The sequence below is a fragment of the Carassius auratus genome, chromosome 23, assembly GCF_003368295.1.
Source record: "Carassius auratus strain Wakin chromosome 23, ASM336829v1, whole genome shotgun sequence".
Lineage (NCBI taxonomy): Eukaryota > Metazoa > Chordata > Actinopteri > Cypriniformes > Cyprinidae > Carassius > Carassius auratus.
The window spans coordinates 16,451,995-16,475,969 of record NC_039265.1 but is presented as its reverse complement, the minus strand read 5'-3'; the positions used below and the strand labels follow the sequence as shown (position 1 = coordinate 16,475,969).

The window sequence follows — 23,975 nt, the reverse complement described above, 5'->3', positions numbered from 1 at the left end:
CCCTTAACAGATGTGGAGAGGACTGAGGAATCTGATTAAAGTAATCTGACAAGACAGGCCTCCCAGTCCCCGTCAGCAGCTCATGGGAATAAAACCCTGTGGCCTTCTGTTGCACGAGTATGTGCGTTTGTGTTTACATGCCTGTGTGTGTGTTTCCCACCTTTGCATCAGCCATCGAAGCAACAGTAACATGATTGTGACTCAGTCAGACGCCACTGGGATCTTGACCCTCGAGGACTTTCGGCCTTAGTAAGAGTAACAACCGAGGGAGGACAGAGAGTGTATTGTGTGAATGTGTGTTCCAGTGGCACAGAATCAAAAATAAAACCCTGAGTATCTTAAAAAATGTCAATATTTCAATCAATCTTGCACTCGACCTAACATGACCAATACAAATAAATGAGCTTTTACAACATTTCTACTGAAATAAATGATACAGGGAAATAGCAGATGTGGAGTGATTAAAGTATTTTTAATCATGAGTTTTAATAATAATGAAATAATATTATTTAATGAATGTGAAGTCCATGAGCAGGAACAAGCACTACAAATAAGGAAGTTGGTAAATCAGAGGTTCAAACATACAGACACACTACCCACATACTGCATAAACGATAAGCAGATACTTTTTGTTTTATGGCGCTTGGCTAAACAAACACATCTACACCTTCGCGACTGTTTTGTGAGATGTCCTATTTTCCTCTAGCCACTATTAAAAATGCCTTGGGGTTCCGTGACTGAACCTGGCAAAGAAGAGAGATGCTCTTTCAGGACAAAGAAAATCGTTATTGTGTGGGTCGATACATCGGTGGAACGGCTCGTGAAGAGAAACTACCTCAGAGAAACCACAGCGGAGTTTCACAGTTACTGCTACATTCCCCTCAATAATGGAGGAGAAAGAAAAGGCGGCTAATCAAGCAGGTAAATAAGCTTTTAGTCTGTAAGACTCTTGGAGCTTAAACTCAACACCCGCTCCGAGCACAAAGCATCAGTGCCGAAGTATCGCTCTCTGAAATCTGCAATTAACAATTATATACTGCACAGTAATATCTGCTGAGGGCATTAGAAGATGGATGGGCTGATGGGATAGAAACAGTTAGACCAGAGAGAGATAAATACAATCTTAAAATCGATAAGGAAAGGAAAACGATAATAAATAGAATGAACAACAAATAGATGGAACATTGAGAATAACTATTGATCAATATATCAATGATAAATACAATAAATAATAGATAGAATGATACAGAATAATAAATATAACAGCTGCTAAATAGTATTTGAGAAATGATAAACAGATCAAATGATAGAACGATAGAAAGAACAATAAATACAATCAATGATAAAACAATAGATAGACAGAATGATAGCTTGATAGCTAGACGGATAGAATGACAGAATGAAAGATGGATAGAATGATCAAGTAACTCCTAGATAGCTAGAATGATAGAGTAATATAACAATAGACAGAATGATAGAATAGCTAGAACGACAGAATGACAGATAGAACGGTAGATAGAACAATATTAGGATAGAACGATAGATAGAATGATAGATAGATTTAACGACAGACATACAGACAGACAGAGAGAAAGAAAGACAGAGAGATGGGTCGAATTGTAATCAATAAAAAAAAGAAATAAAGGACAGAACATGACTAAAAAATAAAGGCGAGAATGAAAAAAAAAAAAGGACAGACTGTGGGCGGCAAAACAAGTACGCTCTGCATTTGCTCCGAGTGAGTGAATCAGGCCTAAATCACTGTGGATAAAAACATCTGCTAAATAACTACTTACTAAGATACCTCCCTCTTACAGAAGCGCACTCATGTAAACACACAATACTGTACATACTCAAAGAAAGACAGGGATGTTTAAAGCAACAGATACACAGACAAAAGAGACAAAGCAAAAGATAGAAAGGACCAAAGAAAACCAGCTAAAGTAAGAATGCCTCCGCTGGTGGCATTCAATCAACACGACATTATGCAAATATGCACAGTCGTAATGTGCTGCGAATAATTTGGCAGCATTGTAAACAGTAATCACGTTTAAGAATGAGCGAAAAATAAAATAACAGTATTTATATCAGAGTGATGCCTAATCCGATAAGCCCTCTTCATTTACTCAGTCAGAGCACTAAACATGTTTCCAAAGAACACAAAGGAGACGCTAACACATCGCTTCTATTTCCGTGCAGCTAAGATGGAGATAAAGAGACATTTATCACTTTTATTGTGGTTGTCTACTCGCTATAATTAATAGCAGATGATAATTTGATATTTTTTCGTCTTTCATTTCTTCTTCTGACAGCTTTCGGCACAGAGTAAAACTGAGATGAGGATTCTGTACCTTTGAGGCACAACGCAGGGTGTGTACCAAGTGTCTGTGTAAAAGCGCAAGTGTGTGCGCTGAACACACAAGCCAACAAGCACCTCAGTCCAAACTGAACTCCAAGGATTTATGCTGTCAATGCATCTGTGACAGCAAATAATAACAAAGAAAAATGCACTGTACATACAGAATTACAGCGAGTGAGAGAGGCAGAGAAATTATGGCAAACCTGGCAGGGAAATTCTTTAATGCTACCTGGGAACAGCGATTAGTGCTAGTGCCAACAACCAAAAGCATCCTTTTAATATCCAAGGTTAAATTCCTCTGCAGGTGACTGTCCAATCATTAGTAGGCTTTACAATGAAAGCAGTAAGGGGGGAGGGGGTGTTAAAATTTTAATTTGGTACATCTATTATTAACAAAATGCTTACAGATTTGCGTAATGTTACATCCATGCCTATAAGAGTTTGTAGATTATCGTATCTGTAATTTAAGAGAACAAATTAGACCTAAAAAAACTTACTTCTACACATGATCACAAAGAACAAACCACAGATGTTTTTAATAGAGCCTGACCGTTATATAATTTTGCCAACATTATCGGCCGACATGAGCCTGTCACCCATATATCAGTATCAGCGATTATACCTTAGATAAGATTTTTATTTTTTTTACAGAACATATAATGCAGATAAAATGCTTGAAGTTGTGTAATTATTTAGTTTGTCCAACAGAGCACACTCCATTGTTTGCTACTGGCGACCAAGATAAAATGCTTTAAAGCTTAAAGTCTAAGGAAAACACTTAAACTTTGAACGGCCATATCTCTGTAATGGCGAATTCACAACAAATTCGGGGGATCCCTTCAGCATGAGGAACACTCTTGAACGCAAATCGAGTGTATGTCTAGAGGCCCTCTTTCAAATGAGACGACCCCCGCATAAATAACCACTGGAGTTCGGGAGTTACGGGTGGTTAAACTCGCGGGCCCAGTGCCAACTGAACTAGTGATCCCGGGGGGCTACCAATGCACTGAGTATGGCGTTCGAGAGGGCTCCTCGAGCTGAAGGGATCCCCCAAATCTGGTGGAGATCTGCTGGCGCGTTCGCGAGACAGTGACACGAGTCAACACTTTCACTTCAGTAAGGAGATCTCTTGTTCAGACAGCATTCAAGTGTTGTCTTATTTGACAGTTAGTGCGAAGGGAACTTCACATTAAATTGCCCCATGATTCCAGCTCCAAGGGAACGTACAAGTTACATTCAAAGGGCATTAAAGGGTAGCACTTTATTTTACAGTCCTGTACCTCATGTACATACTATGTACTTATTATAGTAATTACAATAACTATGTTGTAACGATTCACTAAATCTATGAATGAATGTTCCGAAGTGAAATAAAATTCAATGGAATAAAGTTGAATGGAATTGAATTGAAGTTGAATAAACTTCAACTTTACTGTTCAGTGCACTGATGTCAGACTCATTTTGGATAATAAAGTTTATTGTTAAATTGTTAAATGCCCTTCCTCCATTACATATCTCTGTCGCATCATTCATGTTTGATCACCACTTTTGAGTGATCATTGCAAAATGAAAATAAATACTGTATTATATATATAGTACCAGTCAAATGTTTGGACACACGAATGGGAAAGTGTCAAAAATGTTGACTGTTACTGTACTAAAATATACACAAGGAATATCGGCCGATATATCAGCTTTTTTTTACTCCCTAATATCGGCCTGGCTCTAGTTTATACGAAACAGTTTAAGGCAGGGGTTCTCAAACTTCTGCATGAAGTACCCCCAGCACTGCACATTTTGTATGTCTCCCTACAGTATATCTGACACACCCACTTCAGGTCTTGCAGTCTCCACTAATGAGCTGATGAGTTGAATCAGGTGTAAAAGATAAGGAGACATAGAAAATGACTCAAGCAGCTGTAATGTCAACAATGTCTCGCAGTCAATCCCGATGCTCTGTGTTTGGATGTAAGACTGAACATAAGAGTCTTCATTTTCTCCCAACATCTGAGCTGCTGAGGACACTGTGTATTTCTTTCATTTTTCAAGGTAATACGCCTCAAAATCTACTTGAATACATGTATCACTCCAGACTCCTTTGTAAATGTCATTATAGTGCTTAGTGTTATATCCATATTTGTGTGAGTACATTAAGATTTTTTTAACTGATCAGTGGTGTGCTTGTGAGATTAATTTGCTCCATTCATAGCGTGAGATTTGTTCGGTAGCACGGCTCAGTTAATTGATCCGCACCGATGACAGGCCTGCGTGACATGAGCGCTGTAACATTGTGTTGTTTCGTTCCACTTTCAGTGCATTTGGCTTCCCAACTGTACCGCTAAATGTCCATTTATGTTGCTTCTACTGGCTGTTTATTGCTTTAGATACGCAAATGAAGCTATGATAATACTTTTTGTTCAAAAATGATTCTCTTCCATGTAAGTCTCCACTACTCATTCACGAGAGTACCACAATACATGAATAAAGATGCTATTTTCGTTTATTTTGCACAAAAAGTTTATAAAATCTTTATAAAACTAGGTTGAACCACTGATATCACATGGACTATTTTAATGATCTCCTTTCTACCTTTCTGGGACTTGAATGTGGTATTTCTGTTGCTGTCTATGCAGGGTCAGAAAGCTCTAGGATTTCACCAAAAATATCTTAATTTGTGTTCTGAAGATAAAACATGTCTTACGGGTTTTGAAACGACATGAGGGTAAGTATATTATTGACAGAATTTCATTTTGGCTGAACTATCCCTTTAATAAGGCTTCTGTACATGAATAGAGAAGGATGGATAGATTCATTTAACTGGGAATGAGAGGCAGGAGTTGACAAGACAGAGTTGGTGATTTGACTGATTGTGGCATCATCAGAACTGATGCCAGGCCCAACAGCCACGGAGTGGTTTAGTGTCAAATGTGACAATCTACACTGAGTGAACCTTCTCAAACTGTCAGCCTGGACTTGATCCAATTAAGAGGTTAAACAAAGAGGCCACACACATGAAGCCTGTGGCTTTCAGAAAAAGAAAGAAAGTGAAAGAAAAGTGTCCCTGCCAAAAGACCTGCTGGTTTGTTTCTAGTGAAATACTTTGAGGTTGGTCAACTAAGGTAGTTTTGCGGTTGAGTTACACCCATGATGAGGACAAGTATCCAAAACACAAAAATGGTAAATAGTTGTAGGGAAGGCAAAAAGAAAACTCATTGGAACCACTGCTTTACAGTGTTCTTGAGGTACCAAACCAGAAATAAACTTAATTTCTGACCATGTTCCTCCACTTTTTTGCATTATTGACACACTGTTTTCCTAATGAATGTTGTTCAGTTGCTTTGACGCAATGTATATTGTTTAAGGCGCTATATAAATAAAGTGGCCAGTATCATTAGTAAATCTATGGTATATGCTTTAATGCTCCCTGCATAGTTAAGATGCACGACTCTTGGAATCCATTTTGGAGACCGTACAGACTTGGCTGGGAAACTAATATAGCCATCAGTATGAACACTGTTAGACACATTTGGGATACATATCCATCGTGCAGGGCAGAAAGGCTGGCAGAGGAGAGCGAGCCAAGAGACTGCTGGGGTCTCAATTAGGGAGGTGAGGGTTAGGAAGGTGGAAGAGCCACGGGTCCTGGCAGGATCAGCCGCAGCGAGCCAAAAGGTGACGAGCACCTGCTGCTGCGGCAGCCGCTGTCATTCTGTCAAGACGATTCTGCCTACTCATCCAGAAGCACCCCTTTGCCCCTGTCACTCTGTGTCTAATGCCTTCCCGCTTGTTGGAGGAGATCTACAGAGGTGCTAGCTGGCGGACAGACAAGGAAAGAAGAGGGTCACACAGTTAAGACCTGCAAATGTTAAGGTATGGCAATTAGGTGGTGGGATCCCAGTCCAAGCCAACTCTAAAAGATGTGGTACCGAGCCCAGCCAGATGGATTTGGGGGGAAGGGAGAGCCGGTTTACCTCACTCATCCATTGCACGGCCTCACTCTCAATCAGTCAAGCCAAAAACAAGAGCTATTGACATAGCCTCCATCAGTCTTCACGGTTGCTTCTGGTGCATTTCTTGGCACAGGTTCCCAATGTGAATTTTTTTTTGTGCAAATGCAAGGCAGACACACGGAGGAAAAGATTGGGGTCATATTTCAGTAATCTACAGTTGAGGCAATTTCATTCCTGTCATCTTTCTCCACCCTCTTCTTCTGAAAGGAGAGGACACAGAACAGAGGTCAGTAGAGCCAAATAAATTAACGGCTTGTAATGAAGTGAGGGTGGGGAAAAAGTGAGAGAGGCAGAGAAGGAGAATGAGAAATGACGGGTGAGTGTGGAAGAGAAAACAAAACAAGCATACCTGAGCATGTGAACAAAGTGTGTGGAAAAAAACAGAAGTTATTTGGAAAGGTAGATTCAAAAGTGACTTCCTAAATTGTTAACAAAGCTCACAGACTGTTGGGTTGGAGTCAAGACTGTTGGGTTTGAATGGGGAAAAATGCAACGCTTAATATGGCCGCTCTAGTAAAATCAAAGTCATGGCATCACTGCAGCTGGGATTAAAAGTTTCGGTTGCAATAAAAACAGTAAGCATTCTGAGATGTGCACTTTGTAATGCGCATGCACACTGACTTGTCTAGCCTGGAAATAAAATCTTCTTTTTTGTTTAACACTATTTGAGCAAAGAAACAACATTTATAAAACAGTTGTTGTCAGGTTTCATTGGTGATTTTAAATATAAAATTCAATTGTAAATTTGGCAAACAGTTTTGGAGAATTTGACGTTTCTACATTTAAAGAGATTAAAGAGCTGCACTTGCAGAGATGGCATTTCAAAGATGGACACAGAGTGAAACCACTTGCCTTAAATGGACTTTCATTGGAGTCAATTCAAGATTCAAGTTTTTATTTGTCACATACATGATTATAAAGAGCATATATAACCAGCAGTGGTTATATAGAGCATATTATATAGTATATTATGCTCTATACAATTAAATAGAGCATATATAACCAGCAGCATATGAGTCCATCTCAAGTGAACCATTCTGCATTTGGGATAGGGCGGAAATACCATGTCAGGCCTTTTGGTTGGGCAGAACTGTAACCTATCCGGAAAGGTTTATTTGTCAGACTAAGTGGCTTGGATCAGCGAGTCAAATCCAATACTGGCACAATAGGCCTCTGGTCAATAAATTGGAAGGGGAAAAAACAATGAAAAAATGAGCACACAGGATAGCAACTAATTTAACGATTCATCCCAATTGTGCTAACAAATGGAGGGATAAATATGTTATTGGGAAACAATTAGCCTCCTGATGTATCTTATAGACTTTAAACGAAGCATTTAATCCCTCTTTTCAAATGTATCAGAGCTCAAACTGTTATCTATTCATTTCCAGTGCAAGGAAATCTGCTTTAATCTGCTGGATTAACCCCTCTGCGCTGTTTTCATCAAAGGAAAACTAATGCTAGACGGCTCCCTGAGTGCACTCTGAACAATCGAGTCTTCAAAGAGGAAGGATAAAGAAGAAGCATCAATGTCAGAGAAACCTCAGAGCTGCCGCTTGATTTTCGAAAAAGCAAGACATATATGATGTTCGATATTTTAGCATGTACATCACTCCTAACATATACTTTACTACAAGCCTGTGGGGAATAAAAGGAAGACAATATAAATACCAGAACAGATCTGTAAAATTAGCCAATTCTCTAACTTTTATAGCTTCTCAAATGGGCATTTTAAAGCTAAAATATCGCAGTAAGTCTTTATCAATAGCATTTTGTGAACACTAGACACTGGTCCCGTGGATATGCTCAATTATCATCAAGAAAAGCATAGACAGCCAAGGTCACGACCACCAGGGGTCAAAAAGTCAACACATCAACAAGAGAATCACCCACCTCTTAAAACAATTGAGTACTAGCATTACACTGGATGAATCCAAGCGCAGGCCTGGACCCGCTTGGGGGCTAGAAATAAACTAAAGTGATTAACTCAGTGGCATGGGGTTACGTAAAGATGACATTTAATGTAATGAAACTTCATCGCACTCAGTCACGCTCTGCCCTTGTGCACGCCTGCATATGTGTGTGTGTGTGTGTGTGCGTGGTGGTCGCTGTATAACTCCTGTCATCTGAGATGTCTGTAGCTCAGCACTCACAATATTCACTTTGTTGTGATGAATGTTCTGTAATCTGTGTTGGAACTGAGTGAAGGAGTTAAAGATCCAAATGTTCCCCAAAGAGCCAGCCTCCCTCCCACCAACCCTGAGGGCTGATTAATGGAAAGACTGCATGACTCTTTGTGATTGGAATGAAGATGGAGGGGATATTGTTTATGATCATTTTAGGAAAGAGACTGAACTGAACCCTGATTGACTACAGAGGGGCCTGTGGCCAAAAAAAAAATGAGAGAAGGGTATTCACCATTTACAGGGAGGGATGTGATCTAAGTGTTAAATATTATAATTTCACATGGTCTCAGACATGCACACAAACACAGTCATCTTTGGCCTGCTTTTGACCTCACTCTTTTTAGAGCACAAAGGGCCCCTGTGTGATATCAAAGGCAAAACATCTCATGCACTGCTCAGATGGTCACCAACACAGACTAGACCCCCTGTATTTTAAAAACGGCTCAATGGCCTACAGACAAACCTTATCCACCCCCTAACCATAATATAAACATGTGTTTGCGTATGAACAAATTAAAATGTCACCTGAGATAGTCATTGCAATGGCCATCAATGAGAATCAAACACAAATGTGACCCTGAACCGCAAAACTAGTTAAAAGTGTACATTTTTGGAAATTGAGATTTAGACATCATCCGAAAGCTGCATAAATAAGCTTTGGTTTGTTACGATATGACAACAAAAAAGATCGAAATATTGAAAAAAATCGCCTTCAAAGTTGTCCACTAAAATCCTTAGCAATGCATCTTACAAATCAAAACTTAAGTTCTGGTACAATTTACAGTAGGAAATTGACAAAATATTATAAAATATATTCATGGAACATGATTTTTACTTATTATCCTAATGATTTTTGGCATAAAAGAAGATTCAAATCTATAATTTTGACCCATACAATGTACTGTTGGCTATTGCTACAAAATATACTTGTGCTAATTATTACTGGTTTTATAACCAATGGATATGCTTGCTGTAGCAAAACCAGATTGTACAATGTAACTAATGTATATCATGAAAAATAAACAATACCATAGTTAAACTGTCATTTTTCATGTTACATAAGCAAAAAAAGCCCCAAGAAATATGTGAGAAAATGCCTATTCATGACCACTATTTGGGTTGGTGAATTGCTAGGTATCTATAAGGAATGTGTGTGGTAGAGAGGGAAAAATCCACATCATTCCTTTTCTGTAGTGGTTTAGTGGTTTAAAAGAGACATGGGAAGACGTGTCTTTCTCCAAGCCAATGAGGATCTCCCAGAAAGAGAGCACTTCCATTTCCTCTATCAATCGCTTTCGCTCCACTCATATGCAAGGACACAGAGGGGCAATGTGGGCCCCAGCCACGCTTCCTCCAGGGCTCGGAGCCAGCATGCAAGTCATACAAACACCACAGCCTGCCACAGAAGATCAGGGTGGCCCACATGGGAGGGAGGAGAGATGAAGGGGAGGATGGTGCGGAATAACGTGGATGAGCCACACACACACTGAAACACAAACACACAGCACTGAAGCCTGTCAGGACGCTTGCCAAGTCCGTATACTTTAATTACGGGAACGCCTGACCATGAAAGAGCAGGACCGATTGCATGTACGCTCCACACAGAGAGATTACACTGCAGACGCATGGCTCTCCACAGCCCGGATCGTTCCTCAACAATGGGCTGAAAGGCTCGAAGAAAGACAGGGACTTGTGTAGAGGGAGGAGGCTGTCGTCCAAACCATTGAGAGGGACATGCTGATGTCATGCGCGGTAATCTTGCACCAATGAAGACATAATGAATGTTGGCACAGGGAGGGTCTACAGATGGAGTGATCCCTGATTTTCCCTCTCTTTGTCCTTCCCTCTTTAATCTTTCTGCTGTTTTGCACTCTCTCACAAGGAATTTGAAATCACTCAGCTGAGGAAAAATTCAAATGAAAGACTGGTTCGCTTTACAGATGTGGCCTCAATATCCCCGGGCTTCCTTTTATGACAGACTTATAATTCTGTTGAAACCAAATGTAAGTGTGTGTGTGTCCACTGCCTCTTCACCCCTCTGACTTTGAGACTCAAATGGAAAGGCTCACTCTTACATGCCAAGAGCTCCTAATTCAAGATTGCGAGTGGCTAGTGAGAATGCATATGAGTCCGGGCAGCAGGTGTGTTGTGCGTGTAAGCGAGCACATGAGTGTGTGTGGGTTCGTGTCAAAGGGCCTCTCCGTCCTGATTGCAGGGGCCTCTCGAGGGACTTGATGCCTACTTGATAATCACTGTCTGGAAGTGCTGAGGCCCCCAATAGCCTGTCTGAGGCCGGAATGGCTTCCTCTCTTTTACAGTGCAATGATTAGCATCTCAAGGGCTTCAAGAGAAACCAAGCCATGGAGGTCGCAAGAGACTGAGGTCTTTGATATGATAAACTCAACTCGAAAGAATCTTGCAATTCGAGAGGCTCAGACTTGAAATTCAGTAACCCAGACTGATTTCATGAGAAAAAGTCACTTTTACGAGTTGGCGGCAGTTTGATTTGTATAAAAACATGATTTTTAGGGAAAAAACATGAAAGTCCATCCCTAAAACACTTAAGTTTAAAGTACAGAAACCTCCTTACTGTATCCATTTGTTGAAGATCAGGTTTGATGTCACTGATGTCTAGTGGTCAATTGATATCAAACCATTTTGAGGGACTGGTTTTAATTGTGTACAATTTGAAAGATTTGACAGCTATGGCATATGTTGATTTTCCACAAATAACGATTTATATTTTTGTTTCTTTTGTCCATTTTGCAGCTTGTCAGTGAGAATAACAAAGATTTTCAATGTATGAAAAAAAAAACTTGACATTTTTCAAAATTACAAATTGTTTTATTTTATATAAAAAAAATGTTTTTATTATTTTTAAAATAATATAAAATTCAGTTTTAAATAAGTTTTTTAAAACCTACAAGTGAATTTAGGAATTGCAACATTAAATGGTCCAGCATTTTTTGCAAAATGGATATTCATAGGTAAAATGTGACCCAGGACCATAAAACCAGTCATAGGGGTATTTTTTTTTTTTAATTGAGGTTTATACATTATCTGAAAGCTGAATAAATAACACATTGAAATTCTGGAATCTGAGGGTGCAAAAAATTGTAAAAGATAAATAAATATCGCCTTTAAATTTGCTGCATTTGTTTATCATTTTGGCCCATACAATGGCCATTGCTACAAATATACCTGTGCTGGCATTTATTTCCAATGAGACAGACTTCTACGGGGGGCTCTTCAAATCTCAACCTAAATGAAGCTTCAAAGGACCTAATCTTATACCAGAAGCTGCAGATTAGCCACTGTGGACCTTGTGACACTATGGTGGCCACTTAAAAGAAGGATAAACCTGCAGAGACAGACTCTCATTCATGATGCCGTGCCTGGCCAGCAGTCATGAGAAAGCTACTATCCGATGTCTCCTGCTCCTGTTGTTTTTCTTGGGTGGACCGATTTCCTCCTGTGGAAACAGCGGGAAATAGAGGTGCTATGTTCTTTCATGCCTTCATAAATTGATGGTCTATATAGTGTTATCTTACAAAAATACGCTAGTGTGGTGCGGCTGCATGCTGAAAGGATTTCCGTTTGACTCTGCTCCGTCTGCGTGCATACACGTCGTGACATTTCAATCTTAAGGTATTGAATGATGTAAGGAACTCCAATGAGCTTCACAAAAAGGTGGCAGACAAGATCACTGTTCTTTCTCATAATCACCTGCAGCATGTCTGTGGAGAAAATAAGGGTCTGGCAGCATTAAGAAGTCATTATCTTTAAAGTTACAAGGAAGAACTTTCCTACCAAGTGTCATCTTCATGACAGCACTTGAAAGGAGGTCCCAGAGGGGCCAAACGTATCGCCTCTGATCATGAAACGTAACAAACAGGAGAGCGCATTAGAATTCTGGAGGGCTGGCAGGACACTTGCGTGAGGTGCCTCCATAAACAAAGAGAGAGAGAGAGACGGAAGAGATGGCAGGCACCCCACATATGCAGATGAGATGCATGACACACTCAGTTTCCACAACAACGGAGCCCAAGGGAGAGCTGCCCTGGTGACAAAGGCTTTGGCAGCATGAACACCAAGACCCCCTCACAGACAGAGATTCATCCAGTCATTCTGTGATCTGGGCTACAAGAACTTGCAGCAATACGCACATATACTCTACACTGAACCACCACCTATTTGCCATTTCTGTTCTGGGATACAATTTCCAAATAAATATTTTTAGTAACACTTCACTTGAAGCTTATAAACAAGACACGTTGTATTTGTTATGCATTTTAAAACATTCATAATGCACCTTATAATTAGTTGCATGTTCTTGAAGATAGTTAAAATACGTCCTATGCTTAGTCCTACCTTACATGGTTAAAGCTTTAACAGTATAATGCATTAGAACACATTAAATGATTAGTTGTTTTATTGGTTGATTGGTGTTTTAACTCTATTCAAAAAAGTAAAAAAAAAAAAAAAAGAGATTTTAACCTCCTGAAACCCGAGAGATTGCCTGTTGTGCATTTTATAATTTTTCTTGCTATTTGGGATATGTAGGACCTAATAAGTATAATACCTAAAATTTGTTTTTGTACAGGAAGTAGTTTTCCCAGAAAAAAGATGTCCTCATGTGAGGACAGTGGGTCTATCATGATGTGAAATGCTGCAAAGCAGTTTCATTCACTTTGCAAGCACAGATGCACATTGCATGTCATGCATCGCACACAGGATTTCCCAGTGCTGCCTTGTGCTCTGCATTCATGCATTTCATTTATAAAGTTATGTTATGTCCTCGGCAGAGGACATCGGGACTCAATTTCTAAAAAAAAAATGAAAAGACATGAATGAAAATGCATAGGCAAAAACAATAGATTTTTTTAAATCACCAATAAATTTTTAATGTTCAAGATTTTTTTTTTTTTTTTTTTACCAAACTTTGTATAAAGATGATTCTCAACTATGGTATAACAGAATAATTCAGTATAATATTTTTCTTTCTGCAAAATGTGTGTAAAATTACCATTAATGGGTTTTCTAATTATATACAATGTATCTATAAACTAAATCTAATTTGCATATAAATGTGTTTTTGGGGCAACATGTAATGAAAAAAGAAGTGTAATAATGTGAGTAATAATTGTCAAGATTTTCATAATAATATATAATATTTCATAGAATATTGAAATATAATTTCTTTCTCTATTCATTTGTTATGTCTCCAAAAATGCGTCATAAGCATGCGTTTAGTCCCGGTGTCCTCATCTGAGGACATGTATGAAATCAATGTCCTGTTTAGTAACGGAAAGTCATATTTTGATTTGAAACCCCATAACATATTTCTGAGATGTTGATTTATGACACAGAATTTAAAAATTAGACAGATTTAAATGATAACTACAATATATTATAGAAATATTATCATATTTCTATAAGAGTGTCACTAAATTAATTTCAGACATTTTGATGACCAAGGAGAGGGAGTGGTCATGTGAAACATCCAATCATTTGGTATCTCTGAAAAGCCCTGAATGTGCTCTGTACAGGACATCCAGATCTAAAACTGTGGCATGAACAGACTCAGAGAAATTCACAAAAATATAATGTCCTCATATGAGGCCACAGGGTCTCAAGAGGTTAAAACAGCACAATTTAATAAAACACGTCTTAGAGATACTGGACTGAATATGCCATGAACAGCATATTGGTGGATCTCCATTTGATATTAAAAACTTATTTTAGAATCCTATTCTGCATCATGAAACACACTAAATCATGTTACACATTAATATCTTGTTAGAATCCATTATACTCCATAAATATGTATCAAAATACATTAAAATTGAGACTTTTGTGAGACAACGTGCATTGTTTATATTAATATCAATATTAATATAATCATAAAAATATAGCAATAAATATTAATAGAAATATTATATTTAAAATGATCTTTTCATAGGTAACACTTGTCAATAAGGTTTAATTCAATAATTATTTATTAATAAATACATTAAATTATTGCATTTGCAGTTATTCGTGTAAGTTCATGTTAATTTAAGTGCATTGTTCATTGTTAATTCAAGTTTGTTCTTAATATACATTTATAAAATAATGCATACAACTTGTAATGTCAAAAATGCTTTAGTAGCCTATATTTACAAATAAACATGAAAAACCATTTTTTAAATATCAGCTATTGTATTAACTTTGATAATAGTTAATATTATCTAATAGATAATAGTCCCTAATGTTCATTTATTCAAGTGAAGTGTTACCAGTTTTAAAAATCTTTAAACTTGTCCACATACTGTAAATTCAAACCTCATCTTTTCATCCATCACCTGTCCAGACTGAACCATCCTAGACGTTCAGCGTGATTGATGGACCCTCTGCAAATGCTCTGGCGGGACACTGTGGGTGTACGGCCCCTACAAGTGTGGCATGTGCACGAGGGCAAACTGCAGGGATGGAGAGTTCAGTGTTAATACGTGTGACTGACCACAGAGAGTGCCGTGTCTGTTGTGACGAACGGACAGATGGCGCCAATGAGAGGAAGGCAAGCGAGCAGCTGCTTTGGCCCTTCACTGCGGGTGGAGGATAGAGGCGTGTCCGCATTTGTCAGACAAGGGGGATGACGTCAGGGCGGCCGCAGATGCCGTTGGGCGGGCAGCTGTCCTTCCCTGGCATCAGGTGAGGTTGTGCACAGTTGCACTGGACACAGCTGTGGTGAAAGCTGGCAAACAGCCTCCCAGGAATGTAGCTGGTCACATCCTCTGTTGGCATCTGGTAACTATCAGAAATACACACACACACACACACAGTGTCCATTGCTCTGCTGGAGAGAGCAAGTGGCCAACACACATCAGTGACCCACTGTTCCACTCGACAGTGTCCAGGGCTCCGGGATGGAGTCGTGTCTGAATGCTGGATATCCACAGCTGTCAAAGGAACACAGGCCACCTCATCGCAGCATTAAACAAATGAGGCAGAAAATGAGAGAATACCCGGCATTACCGTCAGTCGGTTTACGAAGACTCAAAGCACATAAACACAAGCTGTTTGGAGGGTGTATAAACTTTTATGCTAACACAGCGTCCTTTGTTCGTATGATGATAGCTTTATTTGCATTTGTTTCATTTCGTAATAGCCCGAACAGGTTTATATACAATCACCATCCATTACAGGCTAATTTTAGAGCCAGATATCCCCCCCCAGACTTGTAGGTTAAGTGCTACTCAAGGGCACTTCCAAGCAAAGTCAGGACTTTGAAAAAAAAAGAAAACCCTGTGAGCACCTGGTTAAAAGTGTGCTTTCCTCACAGATGTCCAATGAGCTTCATAGCCAGGGGCTCTTTCAATCAAACCCATCTGTCAGAGCTTAAAATGGCTATGTACCACCAGGGTACACAGGCCTACCGAACTCCCTTGATAACTTCTCCCTAGATATGCAGCTACCTTCTAAGGTGGCATGTTAAATGAATCTGAACTTCATAACACTTTATATAACACCACATGTGACACAAATAGTACTTATAGGGCACTGGAGACTCGACTTACAATGAGCTCTGTTAGAGTGTAATCATAGCATGTTGCTAAGCTAATGACACAATACTCTGACAAGTATAATAATACCCAGAACAACAGGACACTTTCAATAAGATTAATCTTTTTTTTTCTTTAACCACTGAAAACCCAAAATACCCATTTTAAACTTCCATATCAGCTAAAAGTGAATCTTAGCAGATTTTAAGCAGAAAATAATTGACTTAAAATGTAAGAAATAAAAGCATCTACCTCAAATGCTGCAAAAGCAGAGCTGTTAAAATCAAGGACTCTATCCACCCCAGTAACCATCTTTTTACTTTGCTGCCATCTGGTAAGCACTTCCGTAGCCTGATGGCAAAAACCGAGAGACTCAGAAGGAGTTTCTTCCCCCAGGCCATCAGGCTCCTAAACTCAAAACCAGCCTCTTAACATCTTCATGTCTCCACTTAATATTCATTTATCAGTAAGATATTCATCATTCTCTACCTCACATTGACATACTGACAGTGTCAACCTGTTTGCACATTTGCCTCTTATACATTCCTGTGTATCTTAATATTTAAGACTACAGTATAATGCACATATGCACATCGTACATCCCTGTGTATCTTAATATTTAAAACTACAGTTTACTTTCATGCACATTATTTTACATACCATTTTTAAATTCTACAGTATACATCTTTTTATTCTTATATTTTTATGGTTTGCTTTTATTTTATTCTTTCATAGCTATATTTATGTATATTTTCATCTGTGTTGTATTTTTTAATAATTGCACTGTCCATGGAGCAGACCTGACTCACATTTCACTGCTGGTTAAATATGCTCTATATAATTGTGTATGTGACGAATGAAAATCTTGAATCTTGAATCTTGATAAAATACACAAAATTCCAATCCTTAAGTCAATAAATCAGGTTGCATGTGAGTGTGTATCAAAGGTGAATGAAAGTATCAATTCTTAAATAAATAAAAAAAAGGTTCCACTATATTCTGAATCCCTAGAAAAACTAAATAAAATAAAAAAATAAAAATATATATAATATCAAATTTGTTAATTACTATGAAATATATTAGTTCACAGTTAAATTTAAATATTGAAATGAATATACAAATATAGCAAATAAGAATTTGACACTATGATAAATTTCATTTTTGTAAGGTTTTAGGATTCAGTCAGACAGTGTAACGAAATCAAGAGGATCTTTTACTTGAGCCTGAACAAGAACACTGAATTGATACAGATTGAGGCAGAAACACAGGCACAGTGCCCGCTATAACAGAGGAGCTGGATGTGACATTTATTGTGTCTGTGTGTGTGTGTGTTTGAAAGAGAATAAAATGAACAGCAATTCTGTACTGGCACAGATACAGCTTCACCTTGACAACGAGAATGTTAGATGCTTAGAAAAGTCACCACAGAAGAAAAAACACAATTACAACACGCTACAGTCTGTCTTCCTCTGATTTGTCCCTCACAGGCTTCATAATACTGTTCGGAGCGACTGACCAGACTACAAACTACAGAAGACGTTCATTGCAGCTTGCTCCCTAATCATTGCCACCAATCACGGCTTCTGACGTTCCCACCGAGGTCTACAAGATGTTGTCACTCATTAATCGTTCTCAATCAGGCGAGATTTCCACAAGGAGATATCACTTCCTGCCGCCACAATGTACCCCACACCCACCCCACAAGCCTTCCTTCTTGCTCACTGCTTCCAAATGTTATCTGTAATTAACATTCACTCTGCAAATTAGCTCAAATCAGATCATGCTTCTTAATTAAAGTGACATTTTTGAAGTGGAGGGGTACACGTGTGGCTGCGTTAACATGCTAATTAGCCACGCTAACATGCTAAATGATAAGTGACCTGTAGCAGCATTTAACGTCTCCAAGGGAGGTCTTCCCTCAAATCGGACCTGCAGAGGCAGGTAGGTGGACATTACATGGTTATGCACAAGCACCTTAATTGGCATGTTGTCACGAGTCGTAAACTCGCAACTAAAATGGCGCTAAGAATTGACCACATGTCGGTTAGCATATTAGCTCTGTCAGTGCATGCAGTTATATAGAGCTCAGATTCAGATTGTTATGACATGCAAACAAATTGCCTAATCCGCCAGATTTTCAACCAGGTTTATTAGCGGTTTTTTTCAACTGAGAGCCCGCCAAGCTGAGGGTTGAAGTTGGAGGATACAGGTGATGTCAAGAAGGCCGGCATATTTATGAGGATTTTTTATGGAGATTTCCACTCCCGTGAACCCCCAATAGTGGACTCTATCAAATCACTGACATTGACCTCCTGTGCATCAGCCCACAAGAGCCACATTTCTTAGTAGGGTCACACAATACATCTCTTACAACACATACGCACATGTATAAATCTCACTGCCTTCAAAAACTCACTTTACACAATCCATCTGCATAATAAATTATGAACATCTTTCACACATAATTAACAAGAACTCTTTGACTTATAACTTTTGACCAAATTAATGCATCCTAGGTGAATGTAAGCATCTATTTAAGAACATAAGAATTTTACATAAAACAAAAAAAAAAATGTCACAGACACAGACCGAACAGTAAATAAACGAATAACAGAACAAAAGATAGAACTGACAAACAAACAATAGATCAAATCAAAGACAGATTAAACAAACAACAAACTGAACAAAAAAATTATAGAAAAAAACAAGTTCTAGATAGAATAAACAAGAACAAAAATAGATGGACCAAAGAAACGATAGATCAAACAAATGAAGAACAGATTGAATAAACTAACAATAGGCAGAATGAAAAAAAGAATGAAAGGTAGATAGAAGAAATAGAATAGTAGAACAAACAATGGAAAAAAATATTTAAAAAATGATAAATCAAGGACAGACAGACAGACAGAGACAGATAGACAGACAGACAGACAGACAGACAGACAGACAGACAGAGAGACAGAGAGACAGATAGACAGATAGACAGATAGATAGATAGATAGATAGATAGATAGATAGATAGATAGATAGATAGATAGATAGATAGATAGACGACAGATGGAAAGAATGACACAGAGTGACAGACAGAACAAATGTTAGACAGAATAAAAAGATAAAATGACAGAATCAAACGAACACTTCTGTTACCATAAAGTGTGTTATTTATTACTTAAATATGTAGCATGCATAAACGACACCCGATTAATCAAAAATAATAATTTGCGAAAGTAAGAGAAAACATTTAAAAACATCACTTCAACTAGAGCCAAACAATCTTTAATGTCACAGTCTCACAGCCAGTCATGGGTCTTTGATTCACAAACATTAACACACACACATACTTGTACAGCTGTCTGCAGCCACTAAGATTTAGGCCCCTGATTATATATTCATACAGATGAATCAATAAGGCCTCGCAGCAACTAGAAGACTAGAGGAATTACAATGAGCCCACGTCAATAGGCTACAGCTTTGCATTTCATTAGGGCCAGACCCACACTTTAGCACTAAATGAATAGCAATAAAACAGCACCGCCGGCACCAAAGCACACCCAAGATCCAGAGCTGGCCCGTCTCATACAGCTCGCTGTTTGAGAGCTCAGACATAGTTGGCCAGAGCTCTGCAAAGGAACTAGATTGGCTGAGATGGTCGAACAGTGAAAGACACAGGAACTGGAAGTTGGTGAGAGACATGCACATGATTGGTACTCAATTAACTGATGCATGCCATTAACATATGTACATACACCTTTCCAGCTTTCACCTTATTAGGGACCCAGACACACACACTGTATTTGCGCACGGGCCATTGATTTCTGTCTAATGACACAGGCAGTGCTGTCCGGCTTGGGGGCCGCTACAGGAAGAGCAAGACAGAGCTGAAATGCGATTCCAATGATGGGATATCATTCGATATCCGCTGATCTCCCGTCACCACCACTGCGCACAGCCTATATCCAGCCAGCGGTTTAGACATCACGCCGGGGTCATATACAAGGACTGAGACAAGAATACTGCATACTTCAGCACAAGCACGTTTGTGTAGAAGTGTGTGTGTGCATGTGGCTCATTTTCAAATTCTTGAGTGAAAATGTGTTTGATTATCAGTAGACTAATACAAACAATAAAAAAGTCACTTTCCCAAAACCTTTACAATCTTCCACAACCAACCTCAAATGAACACATATGATTGCTGTACCACAACCAAAAATGAATCATGCGACTCACCTTCTTAATCCTGCCGCTACGGGTGCCGGTAAAGGCTACGGTATGGCCACGATAATCATACGCAGTCACTGACGTCATCCCATCGTCTTTGTCCAGGAATAAAGGAATCCCTTCGATCGTAATGGTGCCTCCTAAAGGCTGGTTGAAGTCCTGGCCACAAAAGTTGTCATCTATCTGGAGAGGCTGTGGAGAAAGATAAACAAGGAGTTATTCGAATTGTTACAGACTGGGAGTTGAGGCAATGGAGGCCAATGTGACATTTTCACTCATCTTCATCTTCTGCAATACCAATCCATTGCTTGATATTCCTTAGGGTCATTAAAGGCCATATACTGTATTTTCTGTGCTAATGGATCAGCTAGAGGGCCACACTCATACAGATATATTGCAAGATGAGTCCCTGCACTTGTGCCACTCAAAGAACGGTCGGAGAATATAGAGGACCTGAGGGGAAATCATTCTCTGCTCTTAACTCCTTTGTATGGAGAAACTGCTAAAACGGACATAGCCGACACCAAATGTTGCACACAATGCCTCGCAATTCAAACACACACACGATCCCTAATCGTACCACACAAAGTCGACCGCACAATGAACAAAGTGTCCCGGGAGACGTCCTCCCCACTCTGGTCGACAGACTGGGCTCATTAGCAGAGACAAAAGTGGCCATGACCCCCACTGCCCCGCATTGCTACCCAACGGTGCCCCTCATTCTTCACCCAGCGAGGGGTGCCACTGCTGCCAAGGATGACCCATTCCAGGCAGCGGGAAGGATATTCAGGCTTGCAAACACTGTAGCGGACCAGCGCTGTGCCCTACAACACAAGAGAGCACGTCCTTTCCTAAACCCCTGGGGGATGTCAGGATTTGCTCTGGAAATAGAACGAACAGAAGGGGATTGGACTAACAGACCAAGTGCATCCTTAAGGTTAGCGACCGTCTGGGTTACACCGACCCACCATGCACCTACTGTAATTACAGTCGTCCTGCACTCAGGTGTGAGCAGGACTAATCTCTAGAGAGAAAACCTTTGTTGCTCACCGTTCGCAGCTATTGCCGCTAGGTGTTATTCTCCGTTAGATGAGGAAACATTATGTTGGCAGAGTTAATGACGCTGGTAATGGCGGTTAATGCAAGCCAACCAATGATGCTGGAAATACCACTTGCGTTAGCAAAGCTTGAAAAGTGCTGGCAAAGACATGGTTGTGGGGACAAACTATGCCTAATGGCGTGTACCGTGTGGATGAATTCAGCCTGAATAACAGCAATGCCCCCGGTGAGGCATGGTTGCGCAAAATTCTGAATTAAAGAACTGAAATGGCACAGGAAGTTGAACTGAAATGACAAGAAGGGGAATTTACTGAATTGTAATTTAAAGAAATTCAACACAGGAGATTCAACTAACTAACTTTCTATCCATCTATTTATCATCCATTCTATCTTTCTTTCCATCCCGCAACCAGATTGCACCTTTATCCACAAGGAAATGCTACATCCAACCACCTATTTATCCATCTTTCCATCCATTTGTCCATTTATCCAATCATCCCTCAACCTGTTTGCTCCCTTCATTCACGAGGAAATGCTACATATTGTATGTATACAGGTATATCACTAAACAAGCATATGTACACACAGTCAACCTAGAAATCACATACACTGCTAAAACATAAACCTTCTATTCAGTATCCCATTTGAGAACTGCAAAAATAACAGGGCAGCCACCCATAGCCAGTGACCGCGACTGGCAACGATGCGCATCTATCAAGGTTCTACAGTATGCCTCATGCAGATTTCTTCTTTTTCCCCTCAAATTACAGCTTCAATATGGGACAAAAGGAGAGGGAAAGATGACTAAACAAGAGTGCAAAGTGGACTGGCTACAAGTGGGAGGAATGTATCCAGTTGCAGAATATTTTCAGTGGGAGGGTAAGGGAGGAGACGGATGTTTTGGACTCCTGACCCAAGAAGAAATCTCATCTCTCCCATAAATCTCTAGTTTCGGAGCAGGGCGTTAAGAGACACAGACATGTTAACAAGTTAAAGACAGGACTATGCGACCACAGTTTCTTGGGCTGGACCGAGACCGTCATCTTCAATATCTGTGGAACGTGAAGGGGGTGACAGCTGAGATGGAAGTGGGCCGAAATGCCTCTGACAGGCTTGACAGGAAGGAGATGCCTCAGAGTCCAGTCAGAAAGTATGAACCTCAAAAACTTTAATGAACCCATCGGTGTTGCTGCCACTGAAGATCAAACTGACCCTACGTAATAAATCACAGCACATTTGCACATTTCCCACCAACAATTATTTGCACGCTAACAACCAACCTAAAAATGACTCACTTCCAACTGAATTATTTACAAATTTTGGAATGTAAGGGAATCTTCTGAAAATCTGATCTTAAAGAGATATATACTTTCTATTTTATGGTACCTTGTTGTCATTTCTCATTTACTTTCATTACATAGAGAAGGCCCAGAATATTCAACCAAAAAAATTGAACTTTCACAGAAGAATGTAAGTCACACAGGTTTGGAACAACACAAGGATGAGTAAATAACAACAGAATGTTCGGTTTTGGGTAAACTATCCCTTAAATTCTAAAAATACTTCTCAACAGCATGGAAGGTTTAAGACAAGGTGGCTGTTGTGTAAATGTTTTATCTAATAAAAACTCTTACGCGAACCCCTGATATTACCAAAATTCAGAGTAATGTCTGGTTGATTCGTCTCTGCGGATGTCTAAGCACAAACCTCAAAGTGTCCTGATTTCAAGTCAGTGACCCAATGCAGACCAGTGGGACACAGAAGTGTGCTAACTCAACTCTGTTCTCACACAAACACACACTCAGCTGTAATCCTTATGTCTTATCGTTACACCATCTGATCGATCTCACAGCAGACACGATCCAGCTCTCTCTTCTATCAGTCCATCTCATTCTTTTCCTGCTCTCTCTCCATCCGTCCAATGATAGCCTTAGGTATTGACGAGGGAGGCAGGGTTTGACATAGGGGGATGTGATAGACAGACAAGTCTCAAAGGGTTAATCTGGCTGCATGTTTTAGAAACGCTGCAGGCCTGATCCAGAGAGACTGACACCTGATAGACCAGGCATTTTGGGAGAACATACACAGGAGAGATACAAAGTTCTCAGTCCTGTTTTTGAGAGCTAAATACAGTTATGTTCACACAGTTCAGTTAGAGTGAGGAGAGGACTGCATTTTATAAGCAAATTGAAACTTTTTAAAATCATTAACTATAGTTACAAAAAACTATTTACATTTAATTATTCATTCTTATTCAACCATTCATCATTTTGTCATTATTATATATTCATTATTATATTTAGTCCACATATATACATGAATATATACAGAATTTCAATTTTATCAGTTATAATTATAAACAAGAATATAAATTGTGTGTATGTGCATCTCAAAAATTAACAGTTTTCAAATGTATGATGATTTACAGTTTATAATTATATTTATTAAATAGTATCGCAAAAATATAAATATTTAAATATATTTATACATTTTAAATACACATTAATCTCATATCATAGTTATTATAATTAGGTTTAAATAATTTAAATATTATAATTATATTCTATTTATAATTTTTTATAAAAGACTATATAAATAA

The 23,975-nt window shown here is 39.1% G+C and overlaps 1 protein-coding gene across 3 annotated transcripts in view; it reads right to left on the bottom strand.

Annotated features, from left to right (window-relative positions):
- Positions 1-23,975, bottom strand: part of plxna1a (plexin A1a) — a 201,377-nt gene that overhangs the window by 140,166 nt on the left and 37,236 nt on the right. For all 3 annotated transcript variants that reach the window (XM_026200139.1, XM_026200138.1, XM_026200137.1), the window contains one exon: positions 20,327-20,509. In XM_026200139.1, the coding sequence (XP_026055924.1) occupies positions 20,327-20,509 (183 nt within the window). The remainder of the gene's footprint in view (positions 1-20,326; positions 20,510-23,975) is intronic.